The sequence below is a fragment of the Myzus persicae genome, unplaced genomic scaffold (assembly GCF_001856785.1).
Source record: "Myzus persicae strain clone G006 unplaced genomic scaffold, MPER_G0061.0, whole genome shotgun sequence".
NCBI lineage: Eukaryota > Metazoa > Arthropoda > Insecta > Hemiptera > Aphididae > Myzus > Myzus persicae.
In genome coordinates this window covers 467,508-488,678 of record NW_019104100.1, presented here as the reverse complement: position 1 = coordinate 488,678, position 21,171 = coordinate 467,508, and the positions used below count along the sequence as shown (strand labels likewise).

The 21,171-nt window shown below is 30.0% G+C and overlaps 3 protein-coding genes across 4 annotated transcripts; 2 read left to right on the top strand and 1 right to left on the bottom strand.

Moving 5' to 3' along the window:
• Positions 1 to 315: 315 nt before the first annotated feature.
• Positions 316 to 1,894, top strand: LOC111038753 (iron-sulfur cluster assembly scaffold protein IscU). Its single transcript, XM_022321982.1, has 4 exons — positions 316 to 891; positions 1,096 to 1,320; positions 1,403 to 1,481; positions 1,637 to 1,894. The coding sequence occupies exons 1-4, from the start codon at positions 817 to 819 to the stop codon at positions 1,720 to 1,722; spliced, it is 465 nt and encodes a 154-aa protein (XP_022177674.1). The 5' UTR covers positions 316 to 816; the 3' UTR covers positions 1,723 to 1,894.
• Positions 1,895 to 3,052: 1,158 nt separating this feature from the next.
• Positions 3,053 to 8,449, bottom strand: LOC111038751 (zinc finger C4H2 domain-containing protein). 2 transcript variants are annotated; one of them, XM_022321979.1, is made up of 6 exons: positions 8,146 to 8,449; positions 7,415 to 7,586; positions 7,157 to 7,335; positions 6,417 to 6,668; positions 5,869 to 5,946; positions 3,053 to 4,365 (listed from the first exon to the last, which is right to left on the bottom strand). In XM_022321979.1, the coding sequence occupies exons 1-6, from the start codon at positions 8,217 to 8,219 to the stop codon at positions 4,236 to 4,238; spliced, it is 885 nt and encodes a 294-aa protein (XP_022177671.1). In that variant the 5' UTR covers positions 8,220 to 8,449; the 3' UTR covers positions 3,053 to 4,235. The 2 variants fall into 2 exon arrangements, with proteins under 2 accessions (XP_022177671.1, XP_022177672.1); XM_022321980.1 differs by lacking the exon at positions 5,869 to 5,946 and having other exon boundaries at positions 8,146 to 8,445.
• A 2,132-nt stretch (positions 8,450 to 10,581) lies between these two features.
• LOC111038752 (porimin-like) lies at positions 10,582 to 15,814 on the top strand. The gene is made up of 4 exons (XM_022321981.1): positions 10,582 to 10,715; positions 10,859 to 11,187; positions 15,068 to 15,376; positions 15,454 to 15,814. The coding sequence occupies exons 2-4, from the start codon at positions 11,058 to 11,060 to the stop codon at positions 15,546 to 15,548; spliced, it is 534 nt and encodes a 177-aa protein (XP_022177673.1). The 5' UTR covers positions 10,582 to 10,715; positions 10,859 to 11,057; the 3' UTR covers positions 15,549 to 15,814.
• Positions 15,815 to 21,171: the final 5,357 nt, after the last annotated feature.

The window sequence follows — 21,171 nt, the reverse complement described above, 5'->3', positions numbered from 1 at the left end:
CGTTTTTCCTACTTAATGTGTTATGAACAAGGTAAAATGACTTCTGCGTATAAATGTATAATCCGTATGATTTATCTCATCGAACAAATTAATTAAATTATGTAAATAAGCACGATTTGTAAGTATTATCCCTAGCAACAAATAGGTACAACCTTCATAGGAACTGGGAATAGTTTACGGAGACCATGCCAATAGTATCTATATATACAACATATGACGAGTCAAATTATGATAAATTGTACTCTACTCTTAATTTTCAAACGTGACCTTGGTTGATTGATTTGTATTTTGTACCTTTAGCTGCAGTACAACTGTTAGGTACAATTTTATTATTGTTCTGTATTTATTGAAGGGACGTCGACAACATCACAATAGCTACAAAAAAATCAATAACAATATTACTATATAGATATAACATGGTCATGAACATTCGAGTACAAGGTTAGGTTTACATTAGCAACATTTTTTTTTTCCTCTTTTGTCTTATCGTTGGTAAATATTTACCAAAATAATGTACAATTTCTGATAACTGATAGTGATGTCAGTCTGATACCGATTACAACTGGCTCCGGCAACTTGACGGTCGCGCATTTAAGTTTTCAATTTTCATTTTTGAATTGCAATTTATTATTACTTAATGCTCATTCAACTACTTCTGTCTAGCATACCTGCATATTAGCCCTGCAGGCTGCAATATTGTGCAACTTGTTTTGATCAACATCTCGACTCTCATCGTTGTTCATTCATTTCGATTTCAGTCTGCACTCAGCAGTTGCAATCGTCATTCATTCGATTCAAATACGAAATCCAGTGATCATGTTTTTAAACAAAATACCCAAGTGTCTGACGACGAAGGCTAACAGCGTTCCGTGTCTCTTCTATCATAAAAACGTAAGCGTTAAAATTTATTACATTATATTATAATATTATGTATACATCTAAGTCGAGTTGAATTATATTGATCAAATTACTTTTAAATCATCCCTCTGGTCAAATACAAATGGCAGACTCCTTATATAGTATTATCCATTTAGTTTAATTACATTGTCAGATATTATGCTTTATGGTATTCATATTAATTAACATTGCTTACAGGTTATTGATCATTATGAAAATCCCCGCAATGTTGGGTCGTTGAATAAAAATGACAAGAATGTCGGAACTGGATTGGTTGGCGCACCAGCTTGTGGTGATGTCATGAAGTTACAGATTAAAGTAGATGATAATGGTAGAATTGTTGATGCCAAGTTTAAAACTTTTGGCTGCGGATCTGCTATTGCTTCTAGTTCACTAGCTACAGAATGGGTTATGGGAAAAACTGTTAGTTTATTTGTATATTTATTGTATTCTTTAATATACCTATTTAAATATATATTTATTTAAATCCCTAATATATTATAAGGTTGATGAAGCACTTTCCTTAAAGAACACAGTAATCGCCAAAGAACTATCTTTGCCTCCAGTGAAGCTTCACTGTTCAAGTAATTGTTGAATTATTATAATACAATAGCTTATATAAGTTATAATGTATAACATCAGATTTATAAGTTATAATTTGTTCAATCTAATAACAGATAACCTACCATTTATTTTTTGTTATGGATATTTTAATAATTTAATAATTTTTGTTTAATAGTGTTGGCTGAGGATGCTATTAAGGCAGCATTATCTGATTATCGCATTAAACAGCAAGAGAAGAAAAAATCAGAAGACCAGGATTAATGAAAGTGTTAGCTAGTAATACTTTCATAAAATTATATTTGTTGTCCTTGAAATTATTTTTAAATTGCATAAAAAAATTATAGATTGCTATATTAAATTTATAGATGATCATTATACAATCTCATGTCTTAGCAATTTTAGTTTAAAATAAATTGTTATTAAATGTTTTAAATTATTTTTCATTTTTAACATCAACTGTACCTTATTCGGAATCAGATCGTACCTCGGCGGCCGACTTCTGGGCATGGGTGTGGCTTCGTTCCGCAGTGCTGGTCTCACGAGCTTTCTAGGTGGGGGAAGCGTTTGACCGTCACAGGCGAAAACTGGTCTCCGCCAAGGTACGATCTCATTCAGAATAGAGTATACAATGGAAATTATATTGAGGTGAATTGAAAATGGACCAATTCCTTTGTAATCATAAATTGTCCCAAATTTTAAATTAATTTCTGGCTACTTCAAAGTTTGGGCAGTAGACGATTATGGGCTTGATGGAGTTGATTGTGTGAATTCTTAGTCGATTGAGAATTGCCTATTTTTGACTATTCAGATCTATGTATTTCGGCCAATTTAATCAAATAATTGACTTAAGTGAATGGTTAAGTTTAAGCCTTAAGGTACCAAAACACTTTTTGACCAATGAGTGCCAATGTTTTCAAAACATATACACAATTATCATAAGGAAAATCTACATTTTTTTTGTTAGTTTCTTAAAAATAGCCTAGAGGTTAGTGCCTATTCTATATTCTAAACAATAAATGTCCCGGGCAGCCGACTTGAGCGCATGGTGTGGCTTTGTTCCGAAGCTTTGCTTCACACGCCAGTGTTGTAAGCAGAAGTATTTGACTGCTGTGGCAGACGGCGATCGGTGCACAGCCGATGAATACTGGTCGCTGGCAGTACCTTGCTCATTCTGAATAGAGTATAAATATTTGAAATTGGTTCCTCACTACAAGATATAACTAAGCATTGTTTCTTTCAGTATCAACAAACTAATGATTTTGAGGCAGAAAAAAGTATAAAATATGAGGTTACATTTTTAATTGATTGCCATTGTGTAATTTTTCTATTCTCAATATTAAAACTTGCTAATATAAGAAGATTTAAAGGTATGGAATATAGTAGGTATAAATGAGGATCTGTTAATAAAATTCAAGCTATAACTTTTTAAAAATGATAAATCGTTAGGAAAACTGCATTTTAAGAAAAAAAAAAATACATACCTTCAATAATCTAACATTAGCTCGAAAATACATTCCAGAATTAATCAAACACTGTATATGGATTAGAACTAAATATCAAGTATTAATTATTAAAATACCTAATTTATAAATATTATAAATTGACAAAGGTATATTGTATATTGATACTCATTGAAATAGATAAAATTCATCATTGACAATTTTCTTTGAAATTGCAAAATACACAAATCAATAGAACTAGTAAATTTAAAAACATTTATACACTCATTATTGCTTCTAATATTAAATGGCATTATATAATCATATGTTTATAAAAATTATTTATTTACAAACACAAATCACTTAAGATAATATTTGTTATAATTAACTGAGAAAATATAAATTTGAGTTGAATATACAAAATTATAAATACTTAATAAAAAAAATTTAATACAAAGAAATACATTTTTTTTTAATTTAATACTTATTTTAGGAATGTGGGCTTAAGATAATCACAATTTTAAAAATTTTAAATTTTAATACTGTCATTTTTTAAAATATAATATGAATATATACAGTACTCGAATTGGGAAAAATTAAGTAAAGGAGATCAATTTAACAATTTAAAAACTGCAGTCTGAGTGCAAGATTACTTAACACATAGGTAGTCTAGGCCAGTGGTGGCCAAACTACGGCCCGCGAAAGAACTATAATATTTTATATTTATGTACAATAAAAACGTCGTTAAATATGAAATTATACACCTATACCTAAAATTCTGATGACTAAAGTAAATTTTTTTTTATGGCCTGAGGTAAATAAAGTTTGGCCACCACTGTTCTAAGCCATAGACAAGATAATAAGCTAATATTTTTCATATTAAAAATTGTAAAATTCTTTAGGTAATATTATTCACAACAATTTAAATCCACATTCAAACAAAAAAATTTTCGGGCAGCAGTATGTGCCGTCCACCAATCCAATTAAAAAAAAAAAAAATAATAGTAGAGAAGCTCTGCCCCCCTCCCATTCAAGCACTGTATTTATATTATATAATATACTATACACATGATCCTTAAGATAGTTTAAAAAATAAAAATACTGTTTAAGTTTAAATTTCATATTTAGCTTTTTCAGCCTATTTTGAGTTATAAAGTAAGCATCTAAACAAGATCTTATTTAGTATAACAAAATGAATAGACATTTCCATAATTCTAAAATGTCTAATTTTTAAAAGCCAGTTCAGTGTCAGCAAAGTACTTATTTAAATTCTCATATACTTTGAATTCTGATTAAAAGTTTTAATTCAGATTTGTCACTCTGAGTTATTGCTAGTTAATCTTTTTTCTTTGGTTTTTTCGGATTACGACTCCTGGATTTGGCTTTGCATAATGGACAAATTGGAGCATTACGGTGTATTTGCTGATGACAAGATAAGCATGATTTCATTGGAGGTGGTTGTTGTCTAAAAAAATTAACAGTACACATTTTAATGATAGTTATTAGAATACCTAAATATTTTTATTTTTGAAAAATGTATTTTTGGTTAATTGATATTTGAGACTTTAGAACTGTAACATTTAAGACTACAGACAGATAGTACAATAGTAAAGATTTTGAATAATCTCTAATTTAAGATATACCAAATAATTAGAAGATTGTCTTGAATAGTGATCTATGCTGTATACCAGAGGTATTCAAACTGTACGTCGCGGCTCCCAGGGGCATTGCGGGAGTTGTCAAAGGGAGCCGCGTAGTATCATTGAAAACCAATAAATATTTTTACAAAAAACGTTTACTATTATCATTGAGGCACATCAGTTGGGAAACGTTGAATTGTCTACAACAATCATTCGCTAAACATAGCTTTAATTTTTTTTATATATGTAATATGGCAAATAAATAATAAAATATAAATTACATTCATATAAACATTGATTTTGTTGTCATTTATAATTTGGGAGCTGTCAACATTTAGTGTACACTTAAAGGAGCAGCGGGATGAAAAAGTTTGAATGCTGCATACAAATTGAATTTATTCAAAATAATTAAAATTTGAAAAAAAATGTCCATTATTTATTAAATATTACCCTTGGTGTTTGAAAAGCCCATACTAATAGCTAAAAAACAATAATTTACTTTTAAATGTAGTTGAGTATCAACAACTCAAATGAGGGCAAGAAAGCTCTTTAAAGTGTGTTTTAATGTTATGTGTGATGTAAAGAACTCGAAAAATAAATAGTCACATTTATTATTAATCCCAGAGATTCCAGTTATCAATTCTACTGTATTATGATTAATAATTTAATATTACATTTTTATTAATTATTACAGATTGTGTTTTAAAATAAAGTGAAAAAAAATTTTTTTTATGTATTATTGGGCACAATTTTACCAAAAATAAATTTCGAAATTAAAATGCTTGTCAATTTTAATTACTTTAAAAGAGAGTAATATAATATTATAATAATAATCAGTGGCGTATTTAGGGAGGGGCTTCAAGAGGCAAATTTATTTTTTTTACATGCTTTTACATGTTGTGTATTATACACAACTTTTACAATGCATGTAAAAATAAATAAAAAAAGATTCAGGTTAATTTTTATTTTTAGAAAATGTAAGTTAAAAATAAAACTAGGCTAAAAACAGTTTTTGTAAAGACCAAAAACTAGTATCACGGATTTTAATGTTATACTTGAGCACAGTATGAACAAAATAGAACGAAGACTTCAATTTTTTTGAATTGATTCCTACTTTTTTAAATACCTTCAACCAATTTCATTAACTGTACTATATGTTTATACGATGAAGAAATTTAATACAATTAAAGCAAAATACAAATTAAGTCTATTAGAAACTATAATGTTTGTTCATGTTGTAAGGATATATAAAATTGACTAAGTCCAAAATAATGAAAGAAATTGTAGAAATGTTATTAATTGAATATTCTCCTCTTATAACAACATACCCTGATGTAAGCACTGTTTTTATTTTATACTTGACATTAATCATCATGGCTGCAGCAGCAGAATGATCATTCTCAAAACTGAAAATAATAAAAAATTATTTACGAAATACTATGGCGTAGCCTTTGGTTTATCAATTATTTCCATAGAAAATTCATTTAGCTAAAGCCTTGGACCAGTTGGCTAAAATAAAGGCTCAAAAATGTCTTAAGTATACAATTGTATTGTTTTAAATAAATGTATAAGTAATAAAACAATTATATTATAAATTATTATAATTTTTTTTTATTAGCTTCTAGCATCACTATTAAATAATTTCTGTATTTAAGGACCACCACTCCATATGAGCCCATCAAGTTTCACACTACGCCACTGATAATAACTATTATATTATATATTTTATAAATATCATACCTTTAAAAGTTTTAACTATGAATAATGAAAAATACATAATAGAGATAACTTTTAATTATTGCATGTTACACAAAAACAATATATATATTCTATGCAGTAATATATAGAATACATGATATTGTTTAATTATAAGTACCTGAATGCTGGCGGTCCAGGAATTGGAGGTATTGGTCTAGTATCTACAGGTCCACCATTCACCATTTTGCTACTAGTTGCAAGTTGTTGAAGTGGAGCTGCTTGAGATCCAAGAAAAGCCGCCACAGCAGCTTGAGCATGCTGATGAGCTTGAGTTAAGTTCTGCACACTATCACCATTGTGCCAATCTGAATTTGGGGGTGTTGACACAGCCGGTTTGATTTGTTTGTCAAAATAGGTTTGGACAAATAGACTGTAACAAAATTAGTTCAAACTATTTACAAAAAATCTAAGATGATTGGAAAAAATAATGAAAAGGATTTTTTTGCAATATATTTTGAAAACCATAACCTTAAATGCTCAGTCTTAATATAGGCATGTCAAATATAAATACTCTGTATATTAAGAACAATAGACAACTATTAAATCCAATCATGAAGTTCGCATTATATCAAAGTATAAATTAAACAAAACTAATCCACTATTAATAATTTAAATAGTATTACGATAAATAGTTCCTATTATATATATAAAATTAATTTATAGTTATACTTTATTTTGTGAACTTATAATTACAGTTTTATTCAAATCATTTTTAAATTTAAATTATTACAATTTGAAAATGATTGAACGAGATTGTATACTTACAACTGCAAAATAATTCTACAACTAATACCAAACGTATTATATAGTCATTAGCCATACAACAATTCACTACTAAATTTAAAACTAAATGCTTACTCTGGTCGCACAAGATCACTTTCTTCTTCATGAAGTTCTGGTAACCGTTCAAGTCCAAGTAAATCTCTACGCATAAGGTCAATATCTGTCTTCAAAGGTTTATATTCATCGTGGACTTGTTTAGCACGTTCCATAGATCGATTTCTAGATTCTTCAGCTTTTTTTATTACACTTTCCATCTGCATAATACAAATAATACAAATAATTAAATAAAAAATCATAAATCAATAATTCTAAAGTTGAAAATATTAAACAAACAGCATTTATATCAGCATGTATCTGTCTAAGTTCTTCTACATGTGCCATTTTTTCTTGTAGTAAAAGTTCCAATTCCTTGCGATACTCAATAAGACATTTATCTTCTTGATCACTTGCTTCAATTTCTTTCAAAATGTTCATTTTTAGAGTTTCTAATTTTTCAGTTTTGTCTCTAAAACAATAATATCATTCATTATATATGAAAAAAATATATTTCAACAAACCAAACAATCTAAAAATAACTAGTTGGCTGTAATTGAGATAAAGATTTATCCTACCAAGATTGAAGATAAACACCTGCCTACCTACAACAAACGATTATAGATAATCTTTTGTATAGGAAATATACATAAAAGAATGTGACATATGCATAAGTAGGTACTGGCTTAATTTCTTAAAATGTTATGGTTTGGTAGCGTCTAGGTACTGACAAAGGTTAGTTTGAGAACAATGGCTCATCCATCAGTAAGATGATCAGTAGATTGAACTCGTCCAAGACTGTGAAAAATCAATCACATATACACACAAAACGAGGGGACGGCGGGGAGGGACGTCCGAAAACACGGGTGGGGGTGTCATTGGGGATGAAGGCATGAAAATAATTGGTGATTGACAAGTAAATCGCCTTAATTAGACCACGGGAAGGGTATCGATGGAACAAATGATTAACAGCCTAAGTGCTACGACGGCGGGGATGTGACTACTCAGCCGAGACGGATTTCTTGTCTCACCTGATGTCTTTCAACGCGTCGAGTTTCTTGAACACCTCGTCGCTCTGGACTTCTTCGGTCATGTTTACGGACATTACGGTGTTGACACGCAGAAGAACGATCAAACAATCAAAACAACAACAACAACAACAACAACAACAACAACAACAACAACAGCGGTACGTTAGGTGTCCTGCGGCGGTAAAATCGATATTTTAACGCGCTGCGGGGCGAGCGTCGTTAGTCGTGTAACAGCGGAGCGGACTTTAGGGTGTCGGGACGATGACCACCGCGGGACCCAGATGTACGGATAGTCATCGTTATCACTTATCAGTGGAATCACGTTATCAATGCGCAAAATGGGTGCTTGGCGATTGCGAAATTCATTCAAGATACCCGAAGATAATTTTCTTGAGGGAAATCCGTAGATCATATATGACCTAAGGTGGAAATCAATAATCATCGATTTTGAAGATATCTTCAAGGCCGTGGTGGTTTTGACCACAGCCCTATAAAGATATCTTTAGTCAGCATAAATCTAGTTTAGAACCTACCTAGTTGTAACACGAATTTTTCAATTTTTTTTTCGGAAACCTAACTATGTATACAGCGAGGGTGCAAAAATTAATCGGTTGAAATCATTATTTTGGAAGTTATAGCCTTCTTCTAGACCCTCTCTGTGACAAATTCCTAAATACGTCACTGAAGGGATCCACTATAATATGATACTTACCTATGTTACTTTAACTGGCCATGATAAATGAGTCATGACAAAAATCACCCGTAATATTAGGTAAACAAAACATACACTTTTTTAAAGGTAATTTCTCAAGCCATTCCTTCAATATATTTTCTTTAACATCCACATTAAACATTATTTATAGATGTTTTGATAATGATATCTGGTATGAAAAAGTATATTTAATAATTTGTAAGTATAAGATAATTTCCAACATTAGAGAATTCATGATGAAATTTAATATTAAAAGCCAATGTGAAATTAATTACGAGTTTGGTATTTGCATTGTTCATAGAAAATAAATATTTTTAGTAATTACTTATTGTAACTCGAGGTCACTTACAAGTTACAACAGGAGTAATACCTATGTCTATGTGTGTAGGTTATTGGGTGGGTATTATATATGTGGGGTTTTTACGATAGTTCAATTTTTTAGCAAATTTTGCGTAGGTACCTATATAATATAGCGTAAATTAAAAATGCTCATAATTCACTTCAAAACTGAATAATTGTAAAAATCCTGGCATAAATCTAGTTTAATGTTATTAAAACCCTTAGTCAAACACAGATAATGTTCTTATAATCAAGTTTCATTAAAAGTCGATTCACCCTAATTTTTAAACTTATTAAGCTAAAAGTGATCTGCTGAACGTACATTTGCAGTTACGCACTGTAAGACGGAGACAAAAAAAAGTGTTACGTCCTCTTAAACATTAATAGGTACTTCAATAACTTGATCTTTCCCCACAGGTCATACTCCATGCAGTTTATACTAAATTACTTAATTTAACCTCCAACAATTTGTAATCGCGTAGACTTAAACAAATATTAATTGAAATCACTATGAAAATATACACTTGTTTAATTTCAAATAAAATAATTTAGTTGATTATTATTACTTTTATAGATTTTTTAACAATGATTTTTAATTTTTGCACGATAATGAAAGCAAATGTGTAGTCTCAATTACAATAATATGTACGAGTTGAGGGTGCTGGAGTCTTACATAATCAATTATCTTCTGCTATGATGATAATTGGAAAATCTCCTTACATTAATTTTATTAATGTTATAAATTTTCAGCAGAAATGCCCTTTAAAAACTACCTTACGAATTTCAATGTTTACTTGAAAGACCTATTTTTAAAGCTAATTTAGAAACTGTTTGAATTTTTTTGAGAAAACCATTATTTTGGTAGTTGTAGCTTTCCCAAGTTTGCGATTTTACGTGTATACGCACGTGCGTCACACTACTTCTACGCACGGAGCCTAAAACTAATTTTGACTTTTTTTTTAGGCTTTTTAATAACGTGCAGAAAATTGATAGTGTTTTCAATTTTCATTTAAAGTATTTGTCTAGTCTTATGGCTAATTTGTACATTGAAGCTTCGCCTTATGAAATAACGTAAGTATATAATAATAATTTCCCTGTATGAAAAGTTTCTCTTTCCGAAAAAAAATGATGGAATTCGGATCGCTAGTCGTAACACGATGCTTGAGAGTTGAGAGTTTTCTCAGTAAGCACAATGGAGTAATGGCCAATGGCCATAATATAATTTATAATTATTATTTATTATCGCTTTGCCTTCCAGCCTCGACGAACCGTGCGTTTTTCTTCCACGGTGTCGCTGCTGATCGACTGTTCCACGGTCGTCATTGTCATTAAAAAAATAATATAGTTACAATATTGGTCGTTCGGAGCAGGTCGCGCAGTGCGCACAGCTGATTCCGACGTTTGTTCAGTCGCAAAAACGAAGCTGCGTCGACTACGTCAGTGTAGAACACCATAAACACTGTCCAGAGGTCTTTATTTCGATTACACACACACACGAACACAATCCCACGAATCACGCGTAAGTATATAACTCACACATATATATTATATCATTATTTTGTATATCTATATATTGTGCTTGCACAATACACACGTCACACACACGACGATCGTCTGTAATAATAATATTCTACATTTATACGCTCATTTTATTTGTTGTAGCCGTAACAGCACTGCTGCGCCGTTGATTGTTACGTTACGTGTGGCAATTGATCGCAGTCAATCGCTTTGTGTGCCATTGTCGACTAGTCTCTAGTCTCGTCTGTGTCCAGCGACTCCGACGGTCCTTCGCATTGTCCGTGTCTGTCCGCACACGATACCACACCCCCAAATTTGTCACCGCCATCGTGCATCCGACAAAATGGTTTTGTTGAAAACAACTGTGGTCGTCCTCCTGGCCGTTGCGTACGTATCCGCCGCCAACTTGACCGCCGCCGTCAAGGCGCCGAAAGAACACGTCGAGCACATCAGCGAGCTGTCCGTCGGTCCTGGTGAGTATCCGCCATTGTGCCTCAATAGCGTTATACGACGGCGAAAACAACAACATCAATAGTTATGATAATATTGATAATCGTCCGTTCAAGGTCAACGGCGACACGTACGTATCGACGTTGGTTTCGATCGGTTTTCCTTTTGGATCGCCATTGTTTGGCGACCTGTCGCACGCACGAATCCATTACCGGGAAATACAAATTAGATAACGCTTTGGGTTTTTTACTAGTGTACCCACACCACCCACGTAATGAAACCTCTGATTCCGTGGCGTTTCGATTGTGACTTCTGTACTTCGCGTACTTCCACCTCTCTCTGCCCACCACCCACTGGACTTTGGCCGCGGTGTTTACAAGTTGCGTTCCCGACGTCACATTGTTTGTGTTGTGACTTTGTGAGCAATGTGAGCCCATAGCTAGTTGTCATTATTATCTAGGCTAGGCTTTTTGTTAGTTATTGATTTATCGCAACAGATTGTTTTCTAAGTTAATTTTGGTATCCGCCCCTCGACAGTTTTTTCTCTTGTTGACTGTTTTTAACACTGTTCAGTGCTTACTGTGTTCAAGGTTGAGAAATTAGGCCACAATGGTTTTGACTGTGTCACTGCAACTTGATGATTAAAAAGTTATTTCTGTTTATAGAAATACAACCGATTCAACAAAACTGCCTTAGAAACATGTATTATTTCTCATACATCACAACTGACTGATTGAATTATAAAACAGATGTAGAATAATTCATTGTTATTAAACAATAGCATGTCTTTGATAATTTTGGACATTGTGTAACCATTATTTCTTATAAATGCATCACAGTGTGTAGGGTATTTTATATTTTTCTGTTTTAAACTTCTTATTGGACTAATAATCTCATTTGATTGATATTGCAATAATTAAAAAAAAAATTATCTTGTATCTCTTAAACAAATTGATGAATAGGTCATATTATTATGGTTTTGTTCTTTACTGTTTTTATCTATTTGCGTTTGAAGTAAATTATCTTAAAAATTATAGAATGTTAATTTTTTTAGTTTGAAAATATCTAGTAACTAGTAATCCCAGTTATAATGCAACCATAAAAGTATTGTCAATTGTTAGAGAATATGATAAATTATCTTTTATGAGTATTGAGTAAGGTTATAATTAGTAAGGTAGTTATAATTTTGATATATTATTAAACTTGAATGTTAATCATTGATAGCATTGATTACATAGTTAAAATTATATTAAAGTTTCTTCATTAATTCTTTTAACAAAGTAGACAGTAAGGTTTTTTGATGGATAAATAGGTAATAATGTAAATAAGTATTACATTTTATCTTTAGCTTACCCGTGCTAATTGTTACATTCAGCAGTTGGACATTTTAATGCAGTCTAATTTTACATTGTGTTTTTAAATCTTGAGGTTTTAAAATATCTATTATCTTCCTCATTTTCGTACTAGTAATATAACTTGAATAAAATATAGACAGGACATCAAAACAGACTATTGAACACAAGATATAACATATTAAAATGTCAAATCTAAGTATCTTAGATACTTAAATAATAATCAAATATGTATTGTATGTTTTATGTTTGATTTTGTTCATTGAATTCATGAAGATTAGAGATCTCTTCATGATTGAATTAATACCTAATCTAAAACAATTTTTCTTTGATAAAATAAATTGATTATTTACACTGACCATTGTTATCCATTTAACTCCAATTAAGGACAAAGATAAGAATTTAGGGTCTAATACCTTCTACAACTGTTTTGAGCTATGTTAAATTATGTTTATAATGTATTTTTTGCAACCACTAAAATAGAATTGACTTACTCCTTGAATCTTTAATTGTTTTGAATATTTTAAAGCCTTATCTTGTTAGACAATTCCATAACGCTTAATTGTTTGAAAATTTTTGTTATACTTTGTAACATTGTTTATCAATTTGTATTGGAAAAAAATATTTTGATCTTTGTTGTGCATGCTTTGACATTTTAAATATCTTTTAAAATGTCGACTTAATTATAATTTGACAACTGCTCTTATCTATTAATTCAATTGTCTTATTCTATTACGTTTTTTAAATTGATCACTTAACAGAATCTTAGTGTAATAATGAATGCATGGGTGTCATTTCATTTTTTTTATGTAAGTTGGTCCCAACATTTTTGCAGGTCATTTAAAATAATTATTAGGCTACAGTTATGGGCATACTATGAAGAAGGGACTCTAGAGAAGACATACTCTCTATGTAGATTATCTGTATTTTGTATTTAGTGTATTGTCAGTTATCACTTTTATTTATTTATTTATATAAAATCAACAGGCCAATAAAAGCTCTTTAACAAAGACAGAAAAACATTATATGTGAATTGGCACAATATGAAAACAATAGACAAGTGTTAATAATAAAAGTAAAAATAGTAAGAAATACAAATACAACATTTTGGTATACAAAACATAACTATAAAATAAATATTTAGGTATTATAATTTAAAAATTACAAAGTTTTAGATTTAAATACTTGACAAGTCAAAACGAAAAAATCCAAGACTGGAGATTCTATTGGCGTTAATAATGGCTCTTGAAAAAAATGAATTTTTTCCACTGTTAGTATTTAAATTGTGTGTATGGAACAAATCAGAATTACGTGTAAACCTACTTAATATTAATATTAATATATTACCATTGTTACAATTTTTGTCCAATTATGTGTGTATGTACTTGTAATGTATTTGTATTTCTTTTGTGGTTCCCAGTACTAATGGGTAGCATCACTACTTAATAGATTTGTTTGTATAGAAATGTAACAACAACGTGGTAGTAAGCATTGAGTACAGTGGTACAGTGATGGCACTCAAAGCGGTGTCCTGTCTCATTTTTCACTCAACAACTGTAGATTATTCTAGATGTTTCAATATTTGTTATACTGTCACTCTCAAGCGTTACTGAAGATAGACTAAAGTATTTCATTTTTTGCTATACATAGATACTTAAGTGTAATCAGTGACAAAACAAGTGTTGGGTGGTACTTACACCAGGGCACCAGAGATTTCATTTGGGTGGGCGAGGCATCAATCAGTAGTGTAACAACTAGGTGGGGTGGGAGCATCACTCTGCCTTCAATATTCATAGTGTTAGTGTTATTGACAGTAGTTAAAATTGTATGTAGGCTTACATGAAATAGGAAAAAAAATTAATTTAAAAGTATGCTATCTTCAAATGTTTTAAATTACTTTTCCGAAATATAATACAATTTATTTAATTGGACCACCATCTGTTGCCCAAGATTCATTTGTTAATTTTATAAATCATAAAGTAATTAGCTTTATAAAATCAATTAAAATATTGTTTTTAACATTGATAATATTAAATTGGCTAGTTGTATACCATGTTTATTTTTGATATTGTTAATTTATGAATTAAATATTGAAATCATTTTCAGCTCGTCCAAACTCCTTTAAATTTCCTGTTTCTCCAGCTTATTCAACCGCTCTTTTTTTTAAGAGATTCTATGTTTGTCTAAATAATATTATATAATCAACATTTTAATTAGTTATTTTTAACAAATTATTAAAATTCAATGTCTTCAAATACCTTTTACAGAGATAAGTTTTTGGACTGAATACAACTTTTTTTCCTGACTGAGTTTTCGTAACAATTTATTTATTGCCATAGAAATACAATTCAACACACCTATGATTCCTTTGCTAATTTTCCTTGCAGACCAATAATATCTAGTAGCACGCCACTTTTCTTTAATAAATATTTATGTAACATGGGTATGTTATGCTATAAATTGTAAGAATGATATAATAATAAGCACCTTTCTAAGAAATATTTTACTTATATTAGTATATTTTTACTAATTATTTTATATCATTTTTTAGAACCAACTCAACCATCCCCAGCTGGAAACACAACTGTGAATCCACCAATACCTAACAACTCAACTACATCAATACCGACTACTCAAAAGCCAACTACAACTACAACCACAACTACAACCCAACGTCCTACGTCAACTACACTATCTCCAAATGTTACAACTCATGCACCAAATGTGACAACAACCACTTCGAGTCCAAATGTTACAACAACTACGTTGGGTCCAAATGTTACGACCACTATTCCTCCTACTCCAGAACCAACTCCAGCCCCATCTCCTGCTAGAAGTTGGGATGGTCCAAGTTTCTTAGGTATGATTGAAATTAATTTATATTTCAAAAATATAAAAAGTTACTTATTATAACATGTTTTTATTCATTAATTTCAGGTGGCATGGTCCTAGCTTTTGGTATTGTTGCAGTCGGATTTGTTGGATACCGATTCTTTTACTTGGGACGTGGTGGTGCCTACCATACTTTGTGAACATTGATAATCTGATCAAATAATAAAAAATATAATATTTTTTTTATATATAGGGCTATTAAATTTAATTCAAAAACCTATATAATTGTAAAAATATTTTACTGATTAATTATTTTAAAAATAGAGCACCCTTTCTCAAAATTCAGTGCTCATTATTTATTTTTAGTGGCATATTTAAATGCTTCATACAAAATTAGGAATTCGGAAACCCAATGTAGGTATTAGTATTGTTTATTCAGTTCATATTGTTTTTTTTTTTTAAATAATGAATAGTCGACATTTGACAAACTGTTCTTATTCAATTTATTTTGGTGATAACTAATGTAAAATTATTTTTTAAGTATTTTTTTATATAATTAAACGCTGTAAAGATAAATTTGTATTTTATTTTAAACTGTTTTGTGTGGGTTTAATATTTCCTTATTAATTGATAAAAATGTATAAAATATAAATGTTAAGTAAACCAAAAATTATTTGGTTTTAAACAATATATCTAAAAGGAATGTTCTACTCTACAGTCTACACAAAATGGTAAATTTGGGTGAACATAATTATTATGTTAGTGATATCTGATGAAGTGAATAAATTATCAATCAAATAACAGATAATTAGTTCAAACAGGTCGAAACTAATTGTACAAGAAAAATTATTTGAACTACAATATTTTCTTTCTAGTCATTTATCAGCTGTTTCACAGTAAAGCCTTGACATATATTAATTGTCTGTAGATAATAATTAGCAAATTGTTCAAAAAATGTATTATACTCTCAATGTATGTTATATTACTGCTAGATGCCTTACTTAAAATATTACTCTAGGTAATTAAAAAATGTTGGTTCACTACTATATTCATCAACACTTAAACAATAAATAATATTACTCATTCAAAAAATTAAATTTTTGCGTATCAAAATTTTTTTGTTGCAACACATTTTCTTATTTCAATATGAAATTGTTTAATTAATCGATTGTTAAATTGTTGGTTATTATAAGCAAATTGTTGTGATTAGATGTAATTTATAAAAATGATGTATAAGTAGCTTTTAAATAATGACCTTCTTTTCCATCTTCAACTTATTTTTATTGTTTGTATGCGAGAATACTGTAAAATTGAATTTTATTGAGAAGTATTGGTTCTCACATTTTTTTTCATTTGTGTATTAATACTTATATCGTATTTTTAATTTGGCTCTTATAGTTTTTTTGTCAACTGTTTATGTATTTCAATAGGTAAACAATTTTTTTAACTTAGTGAGTTGTGATTAACTATAATATGATTTAATGTTTATGATAAAATAATAGGTCCAATATCAAAAGACACAAAAGATTTAAAATTAATATTATTCTGGTGATACTTTGCCTATACCATCATTCATCACCTTTACCGAAGAATGTTTGAAAGGCAGCAACTCACAAGTTACCATCATTCATATTATGGTCCAATGATAACAGCATTTTTGGATGAGAACTATAATAATACATTTTATGCTTAATTAACATTTCTTTGGGAGAAAAACAATGAACATCAATACATCATGTTTGTTGACTATGTAACAACTGACTACCTTAAATATAATTTGGATTATTATTTAATCCTATTGTAATAAAATAAAATTTATAACTTCCAACTACCAACATGATATGATATGCCTAGTTAGTAAGTCTCCAAAAACTAAAAATCAAGAACATATATAGTTACGTACTTACTGAACCAGACTAAAATAATTTGAAATCGTAGTTTTAAAAGAAGTTAAATTTTACAGTATGGGTACATCGTACATATAAATATATATAGTATATACTATATAATATCTACCTAGGTATATATTATAGATTATACCATAACAATTATCAATTGAACAAAATGTAATATGTTTATTGTGTATAAATTATCATTTATATCTGAAGAGGATCGATGGCGGACAGCTATTTTAGCCAAAACATAAATAACCTAACCAATCTTCTGTCCATCATACTTATCGACCTAGATATACAATAATACTTTTTCGAACTGATATGAATTAGTTATTATGTTTACTTGAGATCATTCAGCCTATACTTTCCCAATTTCACCCCAACAACTATAAAGTATTTTGATTTTGAATATTTTGAAATTTTGAATTTTTAAAAGTTGATTATTTGGAATTTGCCTCAGAAATCTTAAAATATGGACTGTCCGAAGTACATATTATAACTAATCCAGATCAGTTTGCTTAAATATTATACCATTATTACTTATTAGGTCGATCGGTAAGATGAATAAAAAGTGCATACAAATGAACATGAATTATTGTTTACTTCACTCGCGCAACGTTGAATAGATGACTTCTACATGCGCGGCGGCGGTGGGAACGCTCCGCTATTTCTTTTATACACATTCACACACTATATAAAAAAATCATCACTTACTACGTACACATTTACAAGACCCGCATATATGCAATTTGAAAATTGCCTATTCCGAGCTCCTTAAAAACTGTCCACCACCGATCTCCTTAATGGAGGGAAAAATAGCGGAATCTGTTCTTTCTTATTGTCTTATCATAGAAAGGTTAAACCTAAAGTGCAATATAGAAAAAATATGTCATATGACTTCCATGTCAGAACTAAGAATTTTAGTTTAATCACCTTTTGCGGCTATTGCCATTTATACCCAATTTTAAGAAGATAACATTTTTGTGACATGTCATAATAATAATTATCCTTTTTATATTATAATTTATTTATATAAATATAAGTGTAAATTATTAACGGTATGAATATCGTTCTCAATCGTTTGATTTTAAGGTACAAAATATTGTTTCTTTGATCTGCCGACATCGTTCTCAATCGTGTTGCTATAAAAATTTAAAACGTTCTCAATTCTCAATCGTACAACACCGGGTAAATATATTGTATTTATTAGTTTTGATTTTTTTGTTTATTGGACATTGATCCTCAGTGGCGGTTTTACGGGGGGGGGGGGTCTAGGGGGGCTGGATCCCTCAAATTTAGGCTGTGATACATTTTTCGCTCGGGGCGTTGGGGTTTTTACTAGCTATTACGATTTTTATATGCGGATATACGTTTATATTTAATTCTGGTGATTTCATCATTATTATTCTGTATATTTGAATGTTTGCTACAGCTAATCTTGTTGTACAAATAGTTGCCATTTACGAGTTTATTCACAAATATTCTTTTAATCTAAGGACTAAGATTACCATTCAATTTGAATCAAACTTGAAATGTATTTAGGGTTTATTACACATTTTATTAATGTGCAATAACAATTTTAAATTGTTTTGCTTTTTAATTTACAAAGTAATTATCTATATTATTTGACTCAAAATAGTATGTAGTTAATTTTAATCTAAGTACATGATTTTTTATTTTTTATTGTGATTGTAGTTTTTAATTTTTTCTTAAATTTATTTAAGCTTAATTTGCTTATTAAATATTTCAGAAAAGATTAAATGGTCTAGCTATGATGTGTATTCATAAAGATTTGAAATTAACGGCCGACGAAGTTTTGGACAAATTAACAAAGAAAAAACGAAAAGTTGATTTTGTCTTGTAACTTAAATGTTTGTTATGTTTTTTCGTTTAAGTAAGAATTCAATTTTATTTAGTAATTATTAACTGGTTGGACTCAATTTGTCTTCATATATTAAAAGATAATGATAAAGGACCCCCCTCCCCTTCTAGAAAAAAAAATCAAAAAACCATCACTGTCAATTGTTGTCGTATTCTGGAAAACGGTCGTTTGTTACGAGTTATAACTAATTTATAAACTATCATGGGCTCATCAATGCAGCGCGGTTTAAATACTACAGTGGTATAGTCCTTATTTATTATACAAATATACATACATATAGGTACATCGGTAGGTGCATATTGTCACGTACATGCGTATGCGTATGTATAGTAGGTAGGGTAGGTATTGTATTAATATTCGTAGCCCCACCATAATAATATGATTGATGTGTTTTAATTAAGTCTTAACCGCAGTTGGTTAAAATTATTTACGGCTTACGGTATACGTAATTACAATCTTCCGCGCGGCAGGTAAATAGGTGTGTATACTGTATAGGTACATCTTTTATTATAATTAACAGGTAGGTTATACCTACCTATCCTGTCGAACCGCTGCAGCAGTGCGTATATTATAATATACGCTGTGTATTGTGTATATATATATATAACGTATAATATTGAGTGTATGATATCACTACTGGAAGGCACCTACTTACTTGTAATTTAGGCGGTGTCCGCGGAAAATGGGCGTTTGTATACACATTTTAATAATTTATACGCACCTTTGTAGGTATATATATTTTTTTAGAACCTACGGAAAGATTGATTTTAATGGTGCACGTACGCCTTTACGGCATTTCGATTCGTTTGAGTGCATCATCCTGCAGTGTACGTAACATAATAATGTATGTATAGCTACCTATATACTCCGTTATTCTGTACGAGTATATATTATACATCATTATATAATAGGTAATATTTTGTTCACTGCGTAGACTATAATATTAATGCGGAGGGTCCGAACCTGATTTTAAATAATTAATGCTGATTGGTTTGTAGAAGAAAAAAAAACTCCGACCGTTAAATAGGCGCTCACATAAACTTTGTTATTATACTATAATGCACCATAAAATATATATATTATAATGTTGATAATATTATACTTAGATATAATAGTATGTTGTTTTTCTCGACTGCGGTATAGGTATACCTACGTGAAATTGCGATTTCGCACGCCTACGGCCTACCGAGATTGGTGTGATTTATACCACGGAATCATTAAACCAGGATTTAAACGTTTATGCTGTTTTCGCTAAGTGCGTGTTTGAACCTATGTACAACCTATCTATTGAAATTTCCAGAATTCATCACACGAATAATTATTGTAGTGCGTAGTAACAAACAAGTAGGTAATAGTTTCGTTGGCGCGACTGGAGATGAATTCATGTGTATAATACTATATAATACTATGATGTATGTTTTTGTTTTATAGGGTGTGCTAAAATTATGTTACAATTAGATTTTATTTGAGCTGCTTTTTTAGGTAGGTACCCAATAAAAATGTAAATTATAACTGAGCCCCGATTTTAGATTCTGAGAGTATCGATAAATGTATTGATTTTACGATGATGATTTCTTGTTTTGTGGCAGTTATCTGTACCTATGTACATACACGGTACCCTATATTATAATACAACAAAAGTTCGATTTTCAACGTCAAAATTTTATCTAGTTGTTACTTTTGGGAGGTTGACATAAAAATTCCGAGTAATTTTTTTAATATTGGGCAAAAAAAAAAATTAGTGAAAAACGGACATTTTTATATACAATTAGCTATTATTATCGGCTTTCGCCTTTCTTATTTTGTTGTAATTCAAAAACCGAAAAACCGAAGATGTTTTCCCCAAAAGTTAATGTTAGCATTTTCTTTCGATGGCATAATCTATAAATGTATAATTATAATGTATAATCTATTTAAGCTATTTATAGACATTTAATATTTTAAATTTCGATAAAAAAATCCATTTGGTCAAAAAACATGACAATTTAATAGAAGATCCTTTGTAGGTTGTTATTGCAGCAATTATTTAAAAATATTATATATACA

Excerpts from the sequence above, each read along its gene's own strand:
- LOC111038753 (XM_022321982.1), top strand. The coding sequence starts at position 817 with ATGTTTTTAAACAAAATACCCAAGTGTCTGACGACGAAGGCTAACAGC. Across the intron at positions 1,321-1,402 it reads AATGGGTTATGGGAAAAACT|GTTGATGAAGCACTTTCCTT; the intron begins GTTAGTTTATTT and ends ATATATTATAAG. Across the intron at positions 1,482-1,636 it reads AGTGAAGCTTCACTGTTCAA|TGTTGGCTGAGGATGCTATT; the intron begins GTAATTGTTGAA and ends TTTGTTTAATAG.
- LOC111038751 (XM_022321979.1), bottom strand. The coding sequence starts at position 8,219 with ATGTCCGTAAACATGACCGAAGAAGTCCAGAGCGACGAGGTGTTCAAG. Across the intron at positions 7,587-8,145 it reads GACGCGTTGAAAGACATCAG|AGACAAAACTGAAAAATTAG; the intron begins GTGAGACAAGAA and ends TTATTGTTTTAG. Across the intron at positions 7,336-7,414 it reads TACATGCTGATATAAATGCT|ATGGAAAGTGTAATAAAAAA; the intron begins GTTTGTTTAATA and ends TGTATTATGCAG.
- LOC111038752 (XM_022321981.1), top strand. The coding sequence starts at position 11,058 with ATGGTTTTGTTGAAAACAACTGTGGTCGTCCTCCTGGCCGTTGCGTAC. Across the intron at positions 11,188-15,067 it reads CGAGCTGTCCGTCGGTCCTG|AACCAACTCAACCATCCCCA; the intron begins GTGAGTATCCGC and ends ATCATTTTTTAG. Across the intron at positions 15,377-15,453 it reads GGATGGTCCAAGTTTCTTAG|GTGGCATGGTCCTAGCTTTT; the intron begins GTATGATTGAAA and ends CATTAATTTCAG.